General features: G+C 39.4%; 1 protein-coding gene across 1 annotated transcript in view; it reads left to right on the top strand.

The window, feature by feature from the left end:
• cul2 (cullin 2) overlaps positions 1-18,865 on the top strand; it is a 63,437-nt gene that overhangs the window by 10,298 nt on the left and 34,274 nt on the right. Inside the window, exons 6-9 of the mRNA XM_073054822.1 lie at positions 6,169-6,251; positions 12,896-12,992; positions 15,084-15,194; positions 15,295-15,457. Coding sequence (XP_072910923.1) covers positions 6,169-6,251; positions 12,896-12,992; positions 15,084-15,194; positions 15,295-15,457 — 454 coding nt within the window. The remainder of the gene's footprint in view (positions 1-6,168; positions 6,252-12,895; positions 12,993-15,083; positions 15,195-15,294; positions 15,458-18,865) is intronic.

Below are 18,865 nucleotides of genomic sequence, written 5' to 3'. Positions count from 1 at the left end.
CAGTACTGTGTAGAACTGTCCTTTCAATGTCAAAACTGATTACTGCTCACAATATGCATTAGAACATGTTTAACTGAAGGATTGTTTTTGTTGGAATTAATGCCTTAATAATAACTAATTAATAATTTCTGAATCTCAAAAAGGCTTAATCATTCATTGTGTAAATCCCATGCTTGTTTGGCCTCCCAAAGTGCATCACCTTAAACTTAAATTCCACCCGTTATTGCTGTACCCATCTTACCAAGTGATTACCATCTTCCCACAGTCTACAGTTACCCTCCTTGCTATCAAAGCAACACTAATTTTCATGTCATCTGCAAATTTACTAATCATACCTTTTTATATTTGTACCCAAATCATTAATTTAGATTCAGAAGTAAATGATAGACGAAGAACAATGGTTTCTACTGGATATGGAGCTAACATAAGAAATAGAAGCAGGAGTAGGCCATCTAGCCCATTGAATCTTCTCTGTCATTCAATAAAATCAAGGCTGATTTGGCTGTGGACTCCTGCCTTTTCCCCATAACCCTTAATTTTCCTTCAATGCAAAAATCTGTCAAACTTTTTCTTAAATACATTTAATGAGTTGGCCTCTCTGTTTCCCTGGCCAGAAAATTCTCTGGATTCATTGCTCTGAGAAAAGTATTATGATAGCTTCCAGCATTTTCACAAGTACAGATGTTAAGCTAACTGGCCTATAGTTACCCACCTTATACCTACATCCTTCTTTGAACAGTGATATAACATTTGCTGCCTTCCAGTCTGGTGGGCCCTGTCCACGGTCCAGAGAATTTTGGTAAATTATCACAAATGCGTCTGCTATAACTTCCACTTTCAGTATCCTGGGATACATCCTATTTGGACCAGGGACATGTCTGCCTTTAGGTCCATTAGTTTGCTCATCACTGCCTCTTTAGTGACATTGATTGTATTGTGATCCTCACTTCCCATCACATTCTTAACATCTCTCTTTGCATGTTAGACAACCTCCAACGTGAAGACTGATTCAAGATAGTCATTTGAAGCTTTGATTGTTTCCACAATACCCAATATTAATTCCCCCTTCCCATCTTCCAAGGGACCTACTTTGCCTCATATAATTACAACAGCTTCTGCCCTAAGTTCTTATATTTAATGTAAGTTTACTTTTATTATGTCTTCCCTTTCCTTATTATTTGCTTTGTGTTTTTTTTTGTTGCTTTTAAGGTTTTCCCAACCTTCTAGTTTCCCATTATAGATTACTTTGTATGCATAAGCTTTTAGCTTGATGCCTTCTTTTATTTCCATAGCTATCCAAGGCTGGTTGGCTCTCAATACCATTACTATCCTTGCTTTTAACTGGAATATACACTTGTTGAGCCTTGTGAAAAATCTTTTTAAAAGTGTAACACTGTTTTTCAACTGTCTCATCATACAGCCTATGTTATGTTTACCAGCTTTCATCCTGTTGTGGTCTCCCTTAGTTAGATATAACACTGATTTTTGATCCAACAATAGCACCCATCATTTGTGTAAGAAATCCAGTTATACTGGGATTTCTTTTTCCATAAGAATCCTTAAGTAGAAGATCCTTAATTTTACCTATCCCATTGCACAGGGCCAGATCTATGAGAGCATTTTCCCTTGCAAGTTCAATAACATGCTCATCAAGAAAGCTATCATCGATGCATTTTATGAAGTTCTCCTGAAGAGTACCTCAACTGACTTGTTCACCCAATTTATGTGCAAATTAAAGTCTCCAATGACAACTGCCGTTCTATTCTTACATACATCAGATATTTCTTGGCTTGTTGCTTGTGTCACTGCAATGTTATAATTCAGTGACCTATAGATAACTTGGTTTTTCCCTTTATTATTCCTAATCCCTACCTACATGGACTTGACATCTTTTCCTTAGATCATGTATCGTTTCTCATGAATCGCCTTGGTCTTGTCCATAATTAAGAGCACTACCATTACAGCACTATGTTCTGTAATGGCCACCAAATCAGACCCCTTTGCACTGATTTGTGCGATTTTGAATTTAGAATACAAGTTCACTGACCTTATTTTGAATACTTACGGGTATTCAGGTTAAGTGCCCTTACTCTCATTATCCTTTTAGAATCTAATAAACTTTGTGTCCTTGCACTTGTCTTTTCTATACTCGACTCTTAACTTTACTCTTTGTATTGCTTCCCTGTGTTCTTCTGCCTGGATTCTGGTCCCCCTGCCATATTCCCTCCCCAACAGCATTAGCAAACAATTCCCCGAGGATATTGCAAACAAGAGGAAATCTGCAGATGCTGGAAATCCAAGCAACACACATAAAATGCTGGAGGAACAAACACCGCACCTATGGAATAGAGTACAGTCAACGTTTCAGGCCGAGTTGACGTGTCCTGCTGAAGGGTCTTGGCCTGAAATGGCAACTGTACTCTTTTCCATAGGTGCTGCCTGGCCTGCTGATTTCCTCCAGCGTTTTGTGTGTGTTGCCCCAAGGATATTGATTGCAGTCCTGCCTGGGTGTAGACCATCTGGTTTGTACTGACTCCAGCTCCCCCAGAACCATTTCCAATGCTTCAGGAATCTGAAACTCTTCTTCCTGTACCACTGCTAAAGCCACATATTCATCCTAAGTACGGTGCTATTTATATTTTGACAAGCATGTGGCAGAGGTATCGATCCTGAGATTATTACCTATGAGGTACTCCTTTTTGACATATGTCCTGGCTCCCTCAATTTGGCTTGTAGGGTCGCCTCCTGCTTTATCCCTATATCGTTGCTACCTACAGGTAGCACGACAACTGGCTGTTCACCCTCGTCTTCCAGAATGCCCTGCTACAACTTGGAGGCATCTCTGACTCTTGCATCTGGGAGGCACCACACTAACCATGATCCTGTTTACAGCTTCAGGCAGCACTTATTCTTGCTATTGACAAACTGCTCCAATTCCACAGCAACACACTCAAAATGCTGGGAGAACTCAGCAGGCCAAGCTGCAACTATGGAAATGAAAAAAACTCTTGTTTCAGGCTGAGAACCTTCTTCAGGACTGAAAAGGAAAGGGGAAGACATTACAGTCTCTTTTAGTCTCGAGCTTCTCCACCTGCTGAATGTGATGGATCTTACTGTTTCCCTAACTCTCCCAAGCCTCGTGCCTTGTGTTGTGTAAAGAACTCAATGCTGTTGAGCTTGTTACCACACAGATATCTCTAATCTGGGCAGAACAACACAGCCAAAAAGAAAGGCACACCTGTGTACAATCAGGAGGTTGAGTAGAAGTTCACACTGGGTTCCCAGCACCTTAGTTGCTAAAGGCTAGCTTCCTATTTATGTCAGTTTCTGGCACAACACTATCAGCATCATTCCTGTATCTCTTATTGACCCCTTTTATCATTGGCCCATTAGCAATCTAGTTGTCGGGAATGCGTTCAAGATTTGAATAAGGGAGCAAAGTATCTTCTTGTTTTTTGATTTTTCTCTTGTTTATTTGTCATGTCATTGTTTGTTTACCTGTCAAGCGAGAAAACCCTGGAAGTGCTGTTCTTTTCATTGCATTATGCTATCATTATGAAGAACAACAACTGAATCATTTTACTGGTTTCCATCAAATAGATTGCATCATGTGATATGTACCGTATTTGTTTTTAGTCTTTTTTTTCCATGCTGATACTTGTTAGGAATCCCTACTACATCTCATTCTTTATCACGTCTAGGGATCTTGCTGCTGTTTGCACATTGTGTTTTTTAAAATAGAAATCTTATTGTAGTTCTCCTTTAATACATATTTTCTTCAGCTCCATTTATTCCTAGGAAGTTTATGTCCCTAATTGTGTTCCTACCTTATGGTATATGTGAGTTAATTTCATTCCTTCAAGCATACACTTTTCCTCTATCTTTTTGTTTTTGCCAGTTTTTAGCTGGTCTTAGCTCTCTGCTTACCTTATCTGTCAGTACACAGATCCCACTCTGGTTCAGCTTAGCATCCATCCTATTAGTACAGCTTCAGCAGCACTCTTATCCCAGAAAAGGGAACTCTTAATTTTTGTACCAGTTTTTTACCGGTGGGGGGGAGAGGGGATTGTTGCTCACCGCCGCTTACACGCGGGAGGGGGGAGCTGGGGGGGACTTTGGGGTTCTGACATTTAACTGTCATTCATTCTTTGGGGCACTTCTCTGTTTTCATGGATGTTTGTGAAGGAAAAGCATTTCAGGATGTATATTGTATACATTTCTCTGACATTAAATTCGACCTTTGAACCTTTTTTACTTTCTTGAATTTTTTTTCATCACAGCATCTGGTTAGTCTAATGCCCAACTAATAATCTAGAGCAAGGGTTCCCAACCTGGGGATCCCCTCAGTTAATGGTAAATCTCATTGGCACAAAAAAGTAGAAGCTTCCAGTAGAAGTGGTAGAGGCAGGTTCGGTATTGTCATTTAAAGTAAAATTGGATAGGTATATGGACAGGAAAGGAATGGAGAGTTATGGGCTGAGTGCAGGTCAGTGGGACTAGGTGAGAGTAAACGTTCGGCATGGACTAGAAGGGCCGAGATGGCCTGTTTACGTGCTGTAATTGTTATATGGTTATATATGGTTAAAAAAAGGTTGGAAACCCCTGATCTAGAATATGTGCTTCGGGTCCTTTTAATTTAGGTTCCAACATTTGATTCATGTGTCTTTTTATATAATTTGTTCCAGCATTAATCTTGATAATTGGATTTACCATTAACTCAACTTCTTCAAAATAATTGCCATGTGCTTTGCGATTTCCCATGCCCAGAGCACACCCTTCTTGATTCCAATTCAGGGCTGTAGAGGCATTACCTCTCGAACTACACAATTCCCTTGCACTGCTGCTTCTGTATTGTTTCTCATTATGCACCATAGCCACCATCCTAATGGTCACTCCACCCTAATACTCCTTGGGAAGCCATATGAACAATATTATTTTAATTCTCCTCCTTCTAGATGGGACCACTTTTTGTGGGACCTTTTGGTTTAGAGTCACTTAGCTCTTTAACAGTCACGCCACCGTGAGCCTGTACTTTCCTTAGATATCTGACTGTGTTCTAAATAAAACTATAGAGAAATTTCTTTTCCATCCTCATGATTTAGAGTGTCTCGATCTTTGACTACAACTTACTCTAGTCAGAATAACTTAAAATGAAAAAGCTTCCTGTTGCAAAAATTTAGTAAGGAGTTGCTGGCCACAATCTCCTATTCACTGTAGTCCTAACGCATTATTGACTTTATTATCTATAATCTTTTAAATGTATTTGTCTGTTGATACTATGACTTGCTTATGAATAGTCTTTTGCATATAATATTAAAAATCTATTGATAATAGAATGATAATTGGCTTTGAAAATCATTTGAACAATCAGTTGTGGATGAGGCATCGTCAGCTGAGATAATTGTTGACATTGTGTTGCTTCTTAACACAAACTCATCTGGATTTAACATTATAATGCCCACTTATGGACCTAAGGCAATTGCAACTAATATGAATGTACTCAGACTATTTGCATTAATATTAAATTGATTCATCCCTTGAAATGCAGAACTGGTGTTCATTGCTCATTTTAAACCCAGTTTGTTAATTTCATTATGTTAATCCTACGCTTGTGAGAACCAAGCTGCAAGAATTATTTCGGAGTCTTGAGCAATCTGTCAAGCTATTCATGATGCAAGTCTCACCCGTTCCCCGTGACAGTCTCTGCCCCATCCTCTCCTGTTTGGCCAACACCATCATCATCATATTTAGCTGTAAGACTAGGGTTGGTGTTCATGCACCAGGTGCTTATTTTGAAAATGTCCTTCAATGAATTTAATTCAAACCATGGTTCCTTTTTGGGTAGGTAGATGATCCATACTTCGTGATGGATGCAATTTCATGTATTTCTGCATGTCACACCCTTCTCAGTCGTTCAGTTTGTATTGTTTTTCTATGAGAATTTCTAAGCACAATAGAACATTATTTTCAAAAACATTATCAGATAATGAAGCTTTAAAAATTGGGAATGTTTTACTCATGGATCAATTTGGTCTGTGACATGTTGACTTTTGGTTTTGAGTGTGATAGCTCCTGGTCCCTCCATTTTCTTACTTTTTGTTTCTTGTTCACTGTATGTTTGGGCACAGGATGTGTTTCAGCTTTGTTCCAATACTTGTTAATTTCCAGCTAGCTCTTGATATGTGGAAGAAGCTGATGATTGAGCCATTACAGACCATCCTTATCCGAATGCTTCTTCGTGAAATAAAAAAGTGAGTTTTTATTTACATGAAATTATTGTCTGGGATTGGTTATACCAGCTATTTAATAACAAATTTATATTACACTTCAGTGCAATTACGGAGAATTATGGAACAGTAATCATTGAGTCATTCAGCTAAGAAATCATGCCCATATCATCTATTGAGTACCCATCATTGTTAATTCCAATTTTCAACAATTGGCCCATTGCCTTCAATGCCTTGGTGATTCAAGTACTCATCTGGATTCAATATGTTGTGAAAGTCATTGCTTCTCCCACTCCCTTCAGCAAGTATGCCCCAGATTCCATCCAACCTCTGTAAGGAAAATATTCTTTCTCAAAGCAACACACACATAAAATGCTGGAGGAACTCAGCAGGCCACGCAGCATCTATGGGAAAATAGTGCAATCACTGTTTCAAGCCGAAACCCTTCGGCAGGACTCGGGTCTGGAACATACATCATCTGTACTTTTTTCCATAGATGCTGGCTGGCCTGCTGAGTTCCTCCTGCATTTTGTGTGTGTTGCTCAGATTTCCAGCAACTACAGATTTTCTCTTGTTTATGTTCTTCCTCAAATTCACTTTAAACCACTTACCTCTGTGCTTTTTGGTTTTAAACCCCATTTCGATAGAGAGGCTTCTTGCAATATTTCCTATTTATTTCCCTTTTAGCTTTGCATTCTTTAATTAGGTTCCATCCACCACATCACTACCTATCCAACTTTTATTTTAATTTACCAAATTAGCTTGCGTCGTATGGGGCCTAACTTTTTCAATCTGCCAGTCAGAGGACACCTTGTCAAAGACCTCACTGAAGTCCATAGAGACTCCATCAACCATGCTGCTTCATTTGATACACTTTGTTAACTGTTTGTAATTACCTACTACCCATTATGCCGCTGGCATTTAGGGCAGCAATGAAGGTCCTCTATCTCTGTCTATGCTGTTGCACACAGATACAGAAGGATCGATTGCTATTTCCGTAACAATTTATTTGACCAGTCAGGGTTATTAGCCCTAAGCTGAACTCCAAATACTGTAGACCACTCTTAGTCTGACCTCTACCCTTTGATCAGTTTGACATGCGTGACTCTACCAAAAGCCAAAGTATAAGGCCCTGACTCCATCCAACATAGCTGTCCGAGTCATTGAGACACGCAAGCTTCCAAACCATGACATGGTTGGGGTCCTCTTGGAGGACCTGTTTGAAAGATTCAGTCAAATTGGCCAGTCTGGATTTCTTCCTGACAAAACTATGCTGAATATCTTGGTAGGTCAAATATGATGACAGAATATAGTATTAATGGTAAGACTCTTGGCAGTGTGGAGGATCAGAGGGATCTTGGGGTCCGAATCCATAGGACACTCAAGGGTGCTGCGCAGGTTAACTCTGTGGTTAAGAAAGTGTAAGGTGCATTAGCCTTCAATCATGGGATTGAGTTTAGGAGCTGAGAGGTAATGTTGCAGCTATTTTGGACCCTGGTCAGACCCCACTTGGAGTACTGTGCTCAGTTCTGGTTGCCTCACTACAGGAAAGATGTGGAAACCATAAAAAGGGTGCAGAGGAGATTTACAATGATGTTGCCTGGATTGGGGAGCATGCCTTATGAGAAAAGGTTAAGTGAACTCATCCTTTTTTCCTTGGAGCAATGGAGGATGAGAGGTGACCTGATAGAGGTGTGTAAGATGTTGAGAGGCATTGATCATGTGTATAGTCAGAGGCTTTTTCCCAGGGCTGAAATGACTTGAGAAGGCACAGTTGTAAGGTGCTTGGAAGTAGGTACAGAGGAGATATCAGGGGTAAGTTTTTTACTCAGAGAGTGGTGAGTGCATGGAATGGGCTGCCAGCGATGGTGTTTGAGGTGGATACGATAAGGTCTTTTAAGAGACTCTTGGACAGGTATATGGAGCTCAGAAGAATAGAGGGCATTGGGTAACCCTAGGTAATTTCTCAGGTAAGGACATGTTCGCCACAGCCGAACAGGTTTTCTGTGTTTCTAATTTTGGTTAAACTCTGCCTTTCAAGATTTGATAAATTCTGTGCTTCAGAATCTTTTCCTATAATTCCCTGTCACTGCCTGAATGTTTGACAGTTAAGTGTGACAAAGCTTGCATTATTCTCTGGAGAGGGAACAATATTATAAGAGATGGTTGGCGCAGTGTCAGTCTTACTTTTTAGTGCTGCATGATCAGATATAAAATTATCTGGTTGGTGTAATATTTCACATTAGTATAGAAAGAAGTCCCCAAGGATTTAAATTAAATCTCACTCACCAACTGATTGTATCTTCTTTTGATTCATTATGTCCAGAAGTACCAAACGGCTCATAAGAGGCTTTCTGATGACAGTGTTTTCTTTGTTCCACTGTTGGATTTTGTGGTACTTAGATTGTACAGGCTAAGTCCCTGAAAACAATTAACAACAACCTGTTTCAATGATATTGGCTGAGGGAAAAATGTTAGGCAGTATTTGAGAGAACTGTAGTATTTTCTAGTGGAAAATGCAGCATAAAAGTCAGTGAGCTGGAATAGTAAGTTGAAAATGTTGAGGGGGCCATTAGTGAATGGACCACAATTTGCCAGGTAAAAGGAGTTAAATAGATAACTCCAGACTCAATAAGAGAAGGCTGGTATGAGTTGGGAGATGAAATGGCAGAAATTGTGGGGAATATCAGTGTGCAATGAAATGCACCTGAGCGTGGTTATTTGGACAATTTTTTTTGAGGTTGCTCAGTGACTGTGATGGATGATGGATTTAATGCAAGACGAGGCATGGCAGGAGAACTTTGAACAGATTTGACAGTAGTTTAGGCTCGCAAGGGGAGTACTGAATAGGATTTGATAGGAAGTACAATTTTTGATTTTTACTTCATGGAAGCATGTTGAAGTGAGTTGATGATGGTTAGAACAATGAATCTGAAGATCTGGACAGAAATTGGACACAGGTTTGGATTGAATGAGAATTTAAGGAGGAGATAGAATTAAGAACCAAAGTCTGGAGATTGTATTTTTGAGTTGGAAGAAGTTATCCACACTCTAGTATTGACTTTGAGTCCAACAGAAGGCAGTGGTAGTGTAGCGGCTTTGAAACTTGGTAATGTTCCAGAAATATGGAAGTTTACTCTGTGAGAGTACAATGATAAAATTTGGGCACTTTGTTAGGATGAGAAGAGAAATCAATCTTGGAGCCGTTTATTTTTTTGGGTACAGGTGAGTTAAATGGTAGTGGAATCATATTGGGAATGTCTAGAGATTGATGTCAAGAAGGAGTGGAGAAGAATGCACGAGCTAAAGAGTAAATAAGGTCATAAATGATCATTTTATGTTATTTTGAAGGAAATATGATTTATGTGGCCAAGTTAGGATAAACTAAGAGGTGATTGTATTTGGATTTGAAGAAAATTTAGTCTGGGAATGAAGAAGATTGTGTGTAATATAGTCAGAGAAAATAATGGCAAGCTATATCCATTGGTTAATGGTTCAAGGGCAGGTGACACAGATTTTAGGCAAAGAGATTAAATGTGGAATGCAGAAAGGTTTTTTTTAATGTGGTTAAAATCTTGACTTCCCTGTCTAGAAGATGGGTGGAAACAGAATCAACCATTAGCTCCAAAAGGGGATTGGATTGGAAACTGATGGAGAACAATTTGTAGGACTGTAACAGTGGATGCATGAGATTGATAGTATTGTTGCACAGATGTAATTCTATGGCCAAAATGAAGATCTGGGAAGCAGCAGATGCTGGAATATGGAACAAATAATGCATTTGTGAAGTGGGATGGAAGTTCTATAGCATGATTGAGGGAAGAGGAAAGGTTGGTAGTATATAATGGATGGAATGGTTGGGTGCTGGGATTGAGGCTGCTAGATGATAGGTGGAACAAGAGAGGGAAGTGAATAGCAGTCAGATGGAGCCCGGTTGGAAGGGAGAGGTGGACAGGGGCTGGTAGGTAACAGGTGAAACCAGACTGGGAGGGAATGATGGGCTGGTGAAACCAGTTCCATTATGAGAAGAAAAAGTTGAATAAAGTGAAAAGGTAAATTGTCATGCGAGAGCATGTATGAGTGTGTGTTCGTGGGAGGAGAATACCAGGGTGTGTGGGTGACCTGAAATTAAAAAAAATAAGAAACATCATTGGTTTGTAAGCTGCCTAAGCAAATATACCTAAATGTTCAGTTCCTGGAACATAAAAGCTCTGAATCTTGAAATGATATAGGTTTCAGTTATGGTGGAACAAAACTCAAAGCTGACAACCCTATTTGAGTAGTTTGGCTTGAGGAACTTGAAAATGAAAATGTGCCTTGTGCACATTCTCGTGCATTTTGTCATTGTGGAGAGTACTCTGGAGTGATCTCTATGTTCCAGAATATGCTGGAATCATTGAAGGATTTGACTGTGAGGAGAGCTTTGTTGAATTATTCAGTAGTTTATTATTTTCATTTTGCTGTGTGTATATGATCTCAGTTTATAGAGCAACTATTTGGAATTTCTGTGCAGAAATAATACCAATATGAGTCAGGGGCCATTTCATTTAGAAATTGAAAGATGAACTGGATGGAGATAAAATGTTGTGGCTGGAGAAGTGAGGAAGGATGGGGGCCTGAAATTTAAAATGAATTAAGTGGTGCTGAGAAGTCTTCCTATCCATAGGAATCTTTCAAAAAAGGCTCATTGGAGTAACCGATCAATGATTTAAACTTTTATCATGTTCAAGATACATCTTGAAGCACATAGCATAAAATAAATTACAAGGAAATGCAAGTTGATTTTTCTAATTTAACACATTTTGAACATAAAAAAAAGTGAGTAACTTGTCCCTTTTCTTCAGATTTCACTTAGATTTCTGAGGATGTTTTGTGTTACTGAGGTAGAGAGTGAGGTTGTGCAGACTGGGACATTGGAACACAGAAAAATGAGGGGTAATCTTATGGAGGTGCATAAAATCATGAGGGTCATAGGTAGGGTGAATGCACTGAGTCTTTTCCTCAGGTTGAGGAAACAAGAACTAGAAGACAAGTTTAAAGTGGGAGGAAAGACATTTATTTGGAAACTGAGGGGGACTTTTTTCCTTGTGTTCCATATATGGAATGTGCTGCCAGAGGAAGTGGTTGAAGCAGGTATGTTAATAACATTTAAAAGAGATTTGGACAGGTACATGGAGAGGACAAGGTCAGTGGGATATGGGCCAAACATGGGGAAATGGTTGGCATGTACCAGTTGAGCCATAGGGTCTGTTTTTAAGCTCTATGATGCTAAAAAATGAAGCATACTGAACCATGTAGAGAATTGTAATAGACTTAGAATAGGGTGTTGATAGGAACTCAGCAGGCCAGGCAGCATCTATGGAAAAGAATGAACAGTCAACATTTAGGGCCGAGATCTTTCATCTATTCTTAGTCTCAGCCTGAAATGTTGACTGCTTACTCTTTTCCATAGATGTTGTCTGGCCTGCTGAGTTCCTCCAGCATTTTGTATGTGTTGCTTGGATTTCCTGCATCTGCAGATTCCCTCTTGTTTGTGACAGGGTGTTGATATTCTGCTAAGAGAAGGATGAATTTTTTTCTAAATGTAGATGCTAGAAATAATAATTAAAAATAGATGCTGGAACACAACTTAGGAAAGAGAAAGAAAGTTAACATTTCAAATCAAGACCCTCCATCAGAGCTAGGAAAGTGAGAATCCAAGTTGATTAAGCTTCATCAGAGGTAGGGGATGCTTGAGTAGGACCTGTGAGATAAAGTGGGGTGAGTATTGCCATGGCGGTTGGTGAGGGCATCCAGTTGACAGATCAGGCAGAGTGGGGGAGAGAGAGAGAGAGAAAGGGAAAAAAAACAAGTAATGTTACAGCTGGATAGATAAGAGCAGAACTCTCCAGAGAAAATGTTAACTAAAATGATTAAATTTGATATTGAATCCAGAAAATGGAAAGTCTGTAAGGTGCTATTCCTTAAGCTTGCATCGGGCTTTATTGGATGAATATTGAGAAGGGAATCTGGAAGAGTTATTCAACATCATGAAAAGTACTGGTAAAATAGATAGAAGGAAGTTTTCCCAACTTGGGAGTTCATCTGGTATGCAAAAGACAGCAAACTGCAAAGAGAAAAAGAAAGAAATAATAGATAAGCAAAAAGTATTGAGAACATGAGATAAAGAGTTCTTGAAAGTGAATCCATAGTTTGTTGGAGCATTTCATTAATGGGGAAAGTGAAGTTGCCCCCTTTGATTCAGGAGCCTAATGGGATGTAGAGTCAAAATGGACTTAGTGGGTCAGTTGGCCACTTCCTTTGATGTAATCATTCTGTGAAGTAATGACGTTAATGGAGGAAGAAGTATCAATAATCACATCTTTTACTTTCAAAAATCATTTTTAACGTACATTTTACAATACAGATTAATCCTTTGCTTTATGTTTTGTCCAAAAAGATGGGCAGTTTTTACATGTACTTTTTAATCTCAGTGAAGTGTTATCTTAAGTTGTCGGAAGTATTAGTATCGAAGTGAGAGGGGAGAGCACAATGTCTAGTTCTGTATGACACTGGTTATTTGTTCCTATCATTAAAAATGAACCACTACTGTGCTTAAAGTAAAGGATTGAAACCAAACAAATATGAAAAGATGTTTGCTACATTTTACTCTCAACATTTTGTGACAGTGATCGTTGTGGAGAAAATCTAAATCAAAAAGTAATCCATGGGGTTATTAACTCCTTTGTTCATGTTGAACAGTACAAGAAAAAGTTTCCCCTTAAGGTAAGCAAATTTCAAAATTATCGATTGTAATTTTTGGAAACATTGTAATGGCAGAATTTTATGGGTTAATGAGGTTACGCCAGTGAAGTACACAGTTTTCAGAAAAGGAGGAAAAATGATTTTTATATATACTAAAATGGGCATAACTTTTCTTGTAATTCCTTCATTGACACACCATTTGCAATTGTTATTCAGTTGTCATTTTGGAGAGCAATTACGAGTCAGTTGTGTGCAGGTAATCACATATGGGCAAGATTAAGTTGGTATATTCCTTCTCTGAAGGATATTTGGGAGCTCGAGCTTGTTTATTGACAGTCCAGTGGTTTCACAGCCATCACTGGTGCTATTTTTATCTAGGTCTCTTTAATTAAATTCCTCCTGGAACTCGGGAGGAACTCAGTCTTGTTTCTTGATTGGTACTCAATGCCTTCCTACAATTTGGAGTGCACGCATAATTTTATCTGCAGAAATTGGAAGATTGTCTTGGCAGTGAGATGGTGTATAGTACTTTGATTCACAAAGCATTAATATCTATTAATTTGCAGTGTCAGTTGTAGTTCTGAGATGTGGTTTTAAATATATATTTGAAATGGAATCTACAGTCAAATAATATTCTGCTAATTTTTTCTGCATCCTTCAACTCTTTGATTTTAACTTTTTAATATGTACTATTCATCAAAATTTCAATGAGTTTTCATTCATGCTTCCAAAGATTTGCGCTTCTGTACTGATTGAAACAGAACTCTGAAAAATGACCTTGTATGCATACTTTGTGTCTTGTTAAGACCTCCAATAGAATTAAATGCTATAACTGTTTATTGCCCCTTGGAAACTTGTAATGATTAATTAAAATATGGTCCCTTGCCTATGCGAGACAAAATTCCATTTTGTTAGACATAATCACTGTTAGAATATAATCAATTACTTAACTGGAAGAGATGTGAACTACTAGCCCACTGCTTGCAATTGCCACCCACATTCACTTACTGCTTACTTACTGACCGAGTTCTAAATCTGGAAAGCTAATCTTGTTGGCCTAGATAGTACGAGAACTGAGTCAACATTGAGTCATGATTTGGTCGGAACAAGCCAAGGCATAGCTGACAAAGCCTTGCCTCCATCTGTCAAAGCAATCAAGTGTTCTCAATATCTATAACATTCAGAAACTTGCAGAAAGCAAATTAATATTTAAAGAATCAATTTTAAAATATCAAACAAAAAACTTAAAAACACTGCCAAATAATCTGACACATTAAACAAAACATATTTTGTTCTTCCTCATCTCTGCAGTTCAACAATCCTGATTCAGTATTAGGCTGGCAGACTGTCTTGAGAGCATTATTTTCAGCAGTTAATCTAAGTAACCACTGCTGTACGATCAGGTTGCAAGGAGAGTGCATTTTGCAGTGGAGCTGGGCCAGAAAGTTTATCACATTATAGTTTCTGCAGGATTCCGAAAGCTTGCATGCACTTACTACATGGAACTACCAACAAAACACAAGTAATTGCAGCCCAGTATGTTAGTGATAAAATGTTTTAAGTGCATTGTTTCTTGTATTTCAATACATCTGTTTTTAAAAACTGATGTAACACTTGTCAAAAAAAGAAAAGATATGACCTACGGGAGGCAATCATGAGAGCAAAAAGGCAATTTCATGTGTAGTTAAGGGAATGATGGTTGAGGGAGTGTTTGCATTCTATTGTTTCTGATAAGGCGAAAGCTAACAGCATAAATGGCTATGATGATTCACTTGCTGATGTGATTCGCTTCCTCTTTACCGTCATTAGGGAGGAAGTACAAGAGTATGTAATGCCACACTCAAAATTTTAGCAACAGCTTCTTCCCCTCAGCCATCATAGTTCTGAACAATCTATGAACCAACCAACACTACCTCACTAATCCCTTTTTTAATTGTTTATTTATATTTCTTGTAGTGATTTGTTTGTGTTGCACAAAGCAGCAAATTTCATGACATATGTCAGTGATAATAAATCTGATTCTGTTAGAACAATTATATGCCTTCATTTGTTTGACATTTTTATACAGTAAACTATAATTCTGTTACTTAGCAATTGTCCTTCCAATATCAGTTTTATCAGGATCTCTTCGAAGGTCCATTTCTGCAGGAAACGGGAGAGTATTACAAACAAGAAGCTTCAAATTTCCTTCAAGAGGCAAACTGTTCACAGTATATGGAAAAGGTATGCAATAAACTTATAATTATTTTCACCAGCTTTTAATAAATATCATTTGGACCTTAACTCAAAGATGAGAATGTTCAGTGCACTAATGTTACTGCAGGTTTTAGCAAGATTGAAAGATGAAGAAGTTCGATGCCGAAAGTACTTGCATCCTAGCTCGTATGCCAAAGTGATTCACGAATGCCAGCAACGAATGGTAGCAGACCATCTGCATTTTCTACATGGAGAATGCCAGAATATCATTAAGCAAGAAAGACGAGAAGGTGAGTAATGTCATCGGTTTATAATTACTTGACTGTCAAAAGATTTTTGTTTTGTCATTGGTCTGTACAAAATAGGATTGGGAGTTTTTTTTGCTACTTCCCCACCGGTTAGCTCACTAGGTCCATTTCTTTGCAATTAATTTCTTCCTATTCAAAGTGATTGCATAAGAAATTAAGTCAGTGACGTTATTTCCTTGCTGCAAGCTTTACTCTCCTCTCATTTTATTCTAACTTAACCTTACCTCTACTATTATGTCACTAGGAGCTAATTTCAAGATTTTTCCAACTTGTAAACTTGGCCCACTCACCTGAAATTATTTAAAACTCCATCCATATGCGTGGGATTGATGCTAATAACTTTCAGTCTTTAGCTTCTGCAACTCTGTCCACATGTCTCATAATTGGGCTGCAAGTGAACTGGAATTTTGCCCAGCAAAAACTTAAGATGGATCCAGTTTATTCATCTGGCATCACATAGCTTCATCTGCTTTTTCATTGCCTTTTTCAATTGTTTTCTCAAGTTGAACTACAACTATCATATTTTAATACTGTGTTGTTAATGTTCTAAAATATGCAATTGCATGGAGATGCATACACTTATTTTGGATCAAGTGACTGAAAGTGCCTGCAGGAGGAAAACCTACAGCACGATACAAGCCCTCGGCCCACAAAGTTGTGCCGAACATGTCCCTACCTTAGAAATTAGTAGGCTTACCTATTGCCCTCTATTTTACTAAGCTCCATGTACCTATCTAAAAGTCTCTTAAAAGGCCCTATCGTATCCGCCTCCTCCACCGTTGTTGGCAGCCCATTCCACGAACTCACCACTCTCTGAGTGAAAAACTTACTCCTGACATCTCCTCTGTACCTACTCCCCAGCACCTTAAACCTGTGTTCTCTTGTGACAATCTTTTCAGCCCTGGGAATAAGCCTCTGAATATCCACACGATCAATGCCTCTCATCTTATACACCTCTATCAGGTCACCTCTCATCCTCCGTCGCTCCAAGGAGAAAAGGCCGAGTTCACTCAACCTATTCTCATAAGGCATGCTCCCCAATCCAGGCAACATCCTTGTAAATCTCCTCTGCACCTTTTCTATGGCTTCCACATCCTTCCTGTAGTGAGGCGACCAGAACTGAGCACAGTACTCCAAGTGGGGTCTGACAAGGGTCCTATATTGGTGCAACATTACCTCTCGGCTCCTAAATTCAATTCCATGATTGATGAAGGCCAATACACCGTATGCCTTCTTAACCACAGAGTCAACCTGCACAGCTGCTTTGAGCGTCCTATGGACTCGGACCCTAAGATCCCTCTGATCCTCCACACCGCCAAGAGTCTTACCATTAATACTATATTCTGCCATCATTTTGACCTACCAAAATGAACCATTTCACACTTATCTGGGTTGAATTCCATCTGCCACTTCTCAGCCCAGTTTTGCATCCTATCAATGTCCCGCTGTAACCTCTGACAGCCCTCCACACTATCCACACCTCCAATCTTTGTGTCATCAGCAAACTTACTAACTCATCCCTCCACTTCCTCATCCAGGTCATTTATAAAAATCACAAAGAGTAAGGGTCCCAGAACAGATCCCTGAGGCACCCCACTGGTGACCAACCTCCATGCAGAATATGACCTGTCTACAACCACTCTTTGCCTTCTGTAGGCAAGCCAGTTCTGGATCCACAAAGCATTGACCCCTTGGATCCCATGCCTCTTTACTTTCTCAATAAGCCTTGCATGGGGTACGTTATCAAATGCAACGTGAGATCATGAGGTGTGTGGTGTGTAGCTACGAATTTTTATTTTATATTAAGGTTGAAAGTGAATGTGCTGCTTATCATGAAGTTCCCATGTTTTCATCTCTATAACATTGCTTGTTTCTGCCATTACTCCATAGAACCATAGAACACTACAGCACAGAAAACAGGCCATTTGGTCCTTCTGGTCTGTGCTGAAACTTTATTCCGCTAGTCCCATTGACCTGCACCCAGTCCGTAACCCTCCAGACCTCTCCCATCTATGTATCTATCCAATTCATTCTTAAAACTTAAGAGTGAGCCCGCATTTACCACGTCAGATGACAGCTAGTTCCACACTCCCATTGCTCTCTGAGTGAAGAAGTTCCCCCTAATGTTCCCCCAAAATCTTGCCCATTTCACCCTAAAGCCATGTCCTCTTGTATTTATCTCTCCTAATCTAAGTGGAAAGAGCCTACTCACATTTACTCTGTCTATACCCCTCATGATTTTATAAACCTCTATCAAATCCGCCCCCTCATTCTTCTGCGCTCCAAGGAATAAAGTCCTAACCTGTTCAATCTTTCCGTGGAACTCAACTCCTGAAGACCCGGCAACATCCTAGTAAATCTTCTCTGCACTCTTGTAATCTTACTGATATCCTTCCTATAGTTAGGTGACCAGGACTGTACACAATACTCCAAATTTGGCCTCACCAGTATCTTATACAACCTCACTATAAGATCCCAACTCCTATACTCAATACTTTGATTTATGAATGCCAGGATGCCAAAAGCCACCTTTACAACCCTGTCTACCTGTGATGCCACTTTCAGGGAATTATGTATCTGAACTCCCAGGTCCCTTTGTTCCTCCACACTGCTCAGTGCCCTACCATTTACTGTGTATGGCCTACCTTGATTTGTCCTTCCAAAATGCAAAACCTCACACTTGTTTGCATTTAATTCCATCTTCCAATTTCTGGCCCATTTTTCCAGTTGGTGCAGATTCCTCTGCAAACTTTGAAAGCCATCCTCGCTGTCCACAACGCCTCCAATCTTAGTGCCATCACCAAACTTGTTGATCCAAATTACCACATTATCATCTAGATCATTGATATAGACAGCAAACAGCAGTGGTCCCAGTACAGATCCCTGAGGCACACCACTAGTCACAGGCCTCCAGTCTGAGAAGCAATCATCCACTACCACTCTCTGTCTTTTCCCACACAGCCAATTTTGAATCCAGTTTACAACCTCTCCGTGGATACCTAGTGTCTGAACCTTCTGAACTAACCTCCCATGTGGAACCTTGTCAAAGGCCTTACTGAAGTCCATATAGACAGCATCCACAGCCTTACCTTCATCTACTTTCTTGGTAACCTCCTCGAAAAACTCTACAAGATTTGTTAAACACGATCTACCACGCACAGCGCCATGCTGACTGTCCTTAATCAGCCCTTGGCTGTCCAAATACTTCTATATCCGATCTCTCAGGACACCTTCCAATAATTTACCTATCACTGATGTCAGGCTCACTAGCCTGTAATTACCTGGTTTACTTCTGGAGCCTTTTTTAAACAACGGAACAACATGAGCTACCCTCCAATCCTCCGGCACCGCACCCGTGGCTGAGGATGTTTTAAATATTTTTGCCAGGGC

The sequence above is a fragment of the Hemitrygon akajei genome, chromosome 8 (assembly GCF_048418815.1).
Source record: "Hemitrygon akajei chromosome 8, sHemAka1.3, whole genome shotgun sequence".
Classification (NCBI taxonomy): domain Eukaryota; kingdom Metazoa; phylum Chordata; class Chondrichthyes; order Myliobatiformes; family Dasyatidae; genus Hemitrygon; species Hemitrygon akajei.
This window is presented reverse-complemented; position numbering and strand designations above follow the sequence as displayed.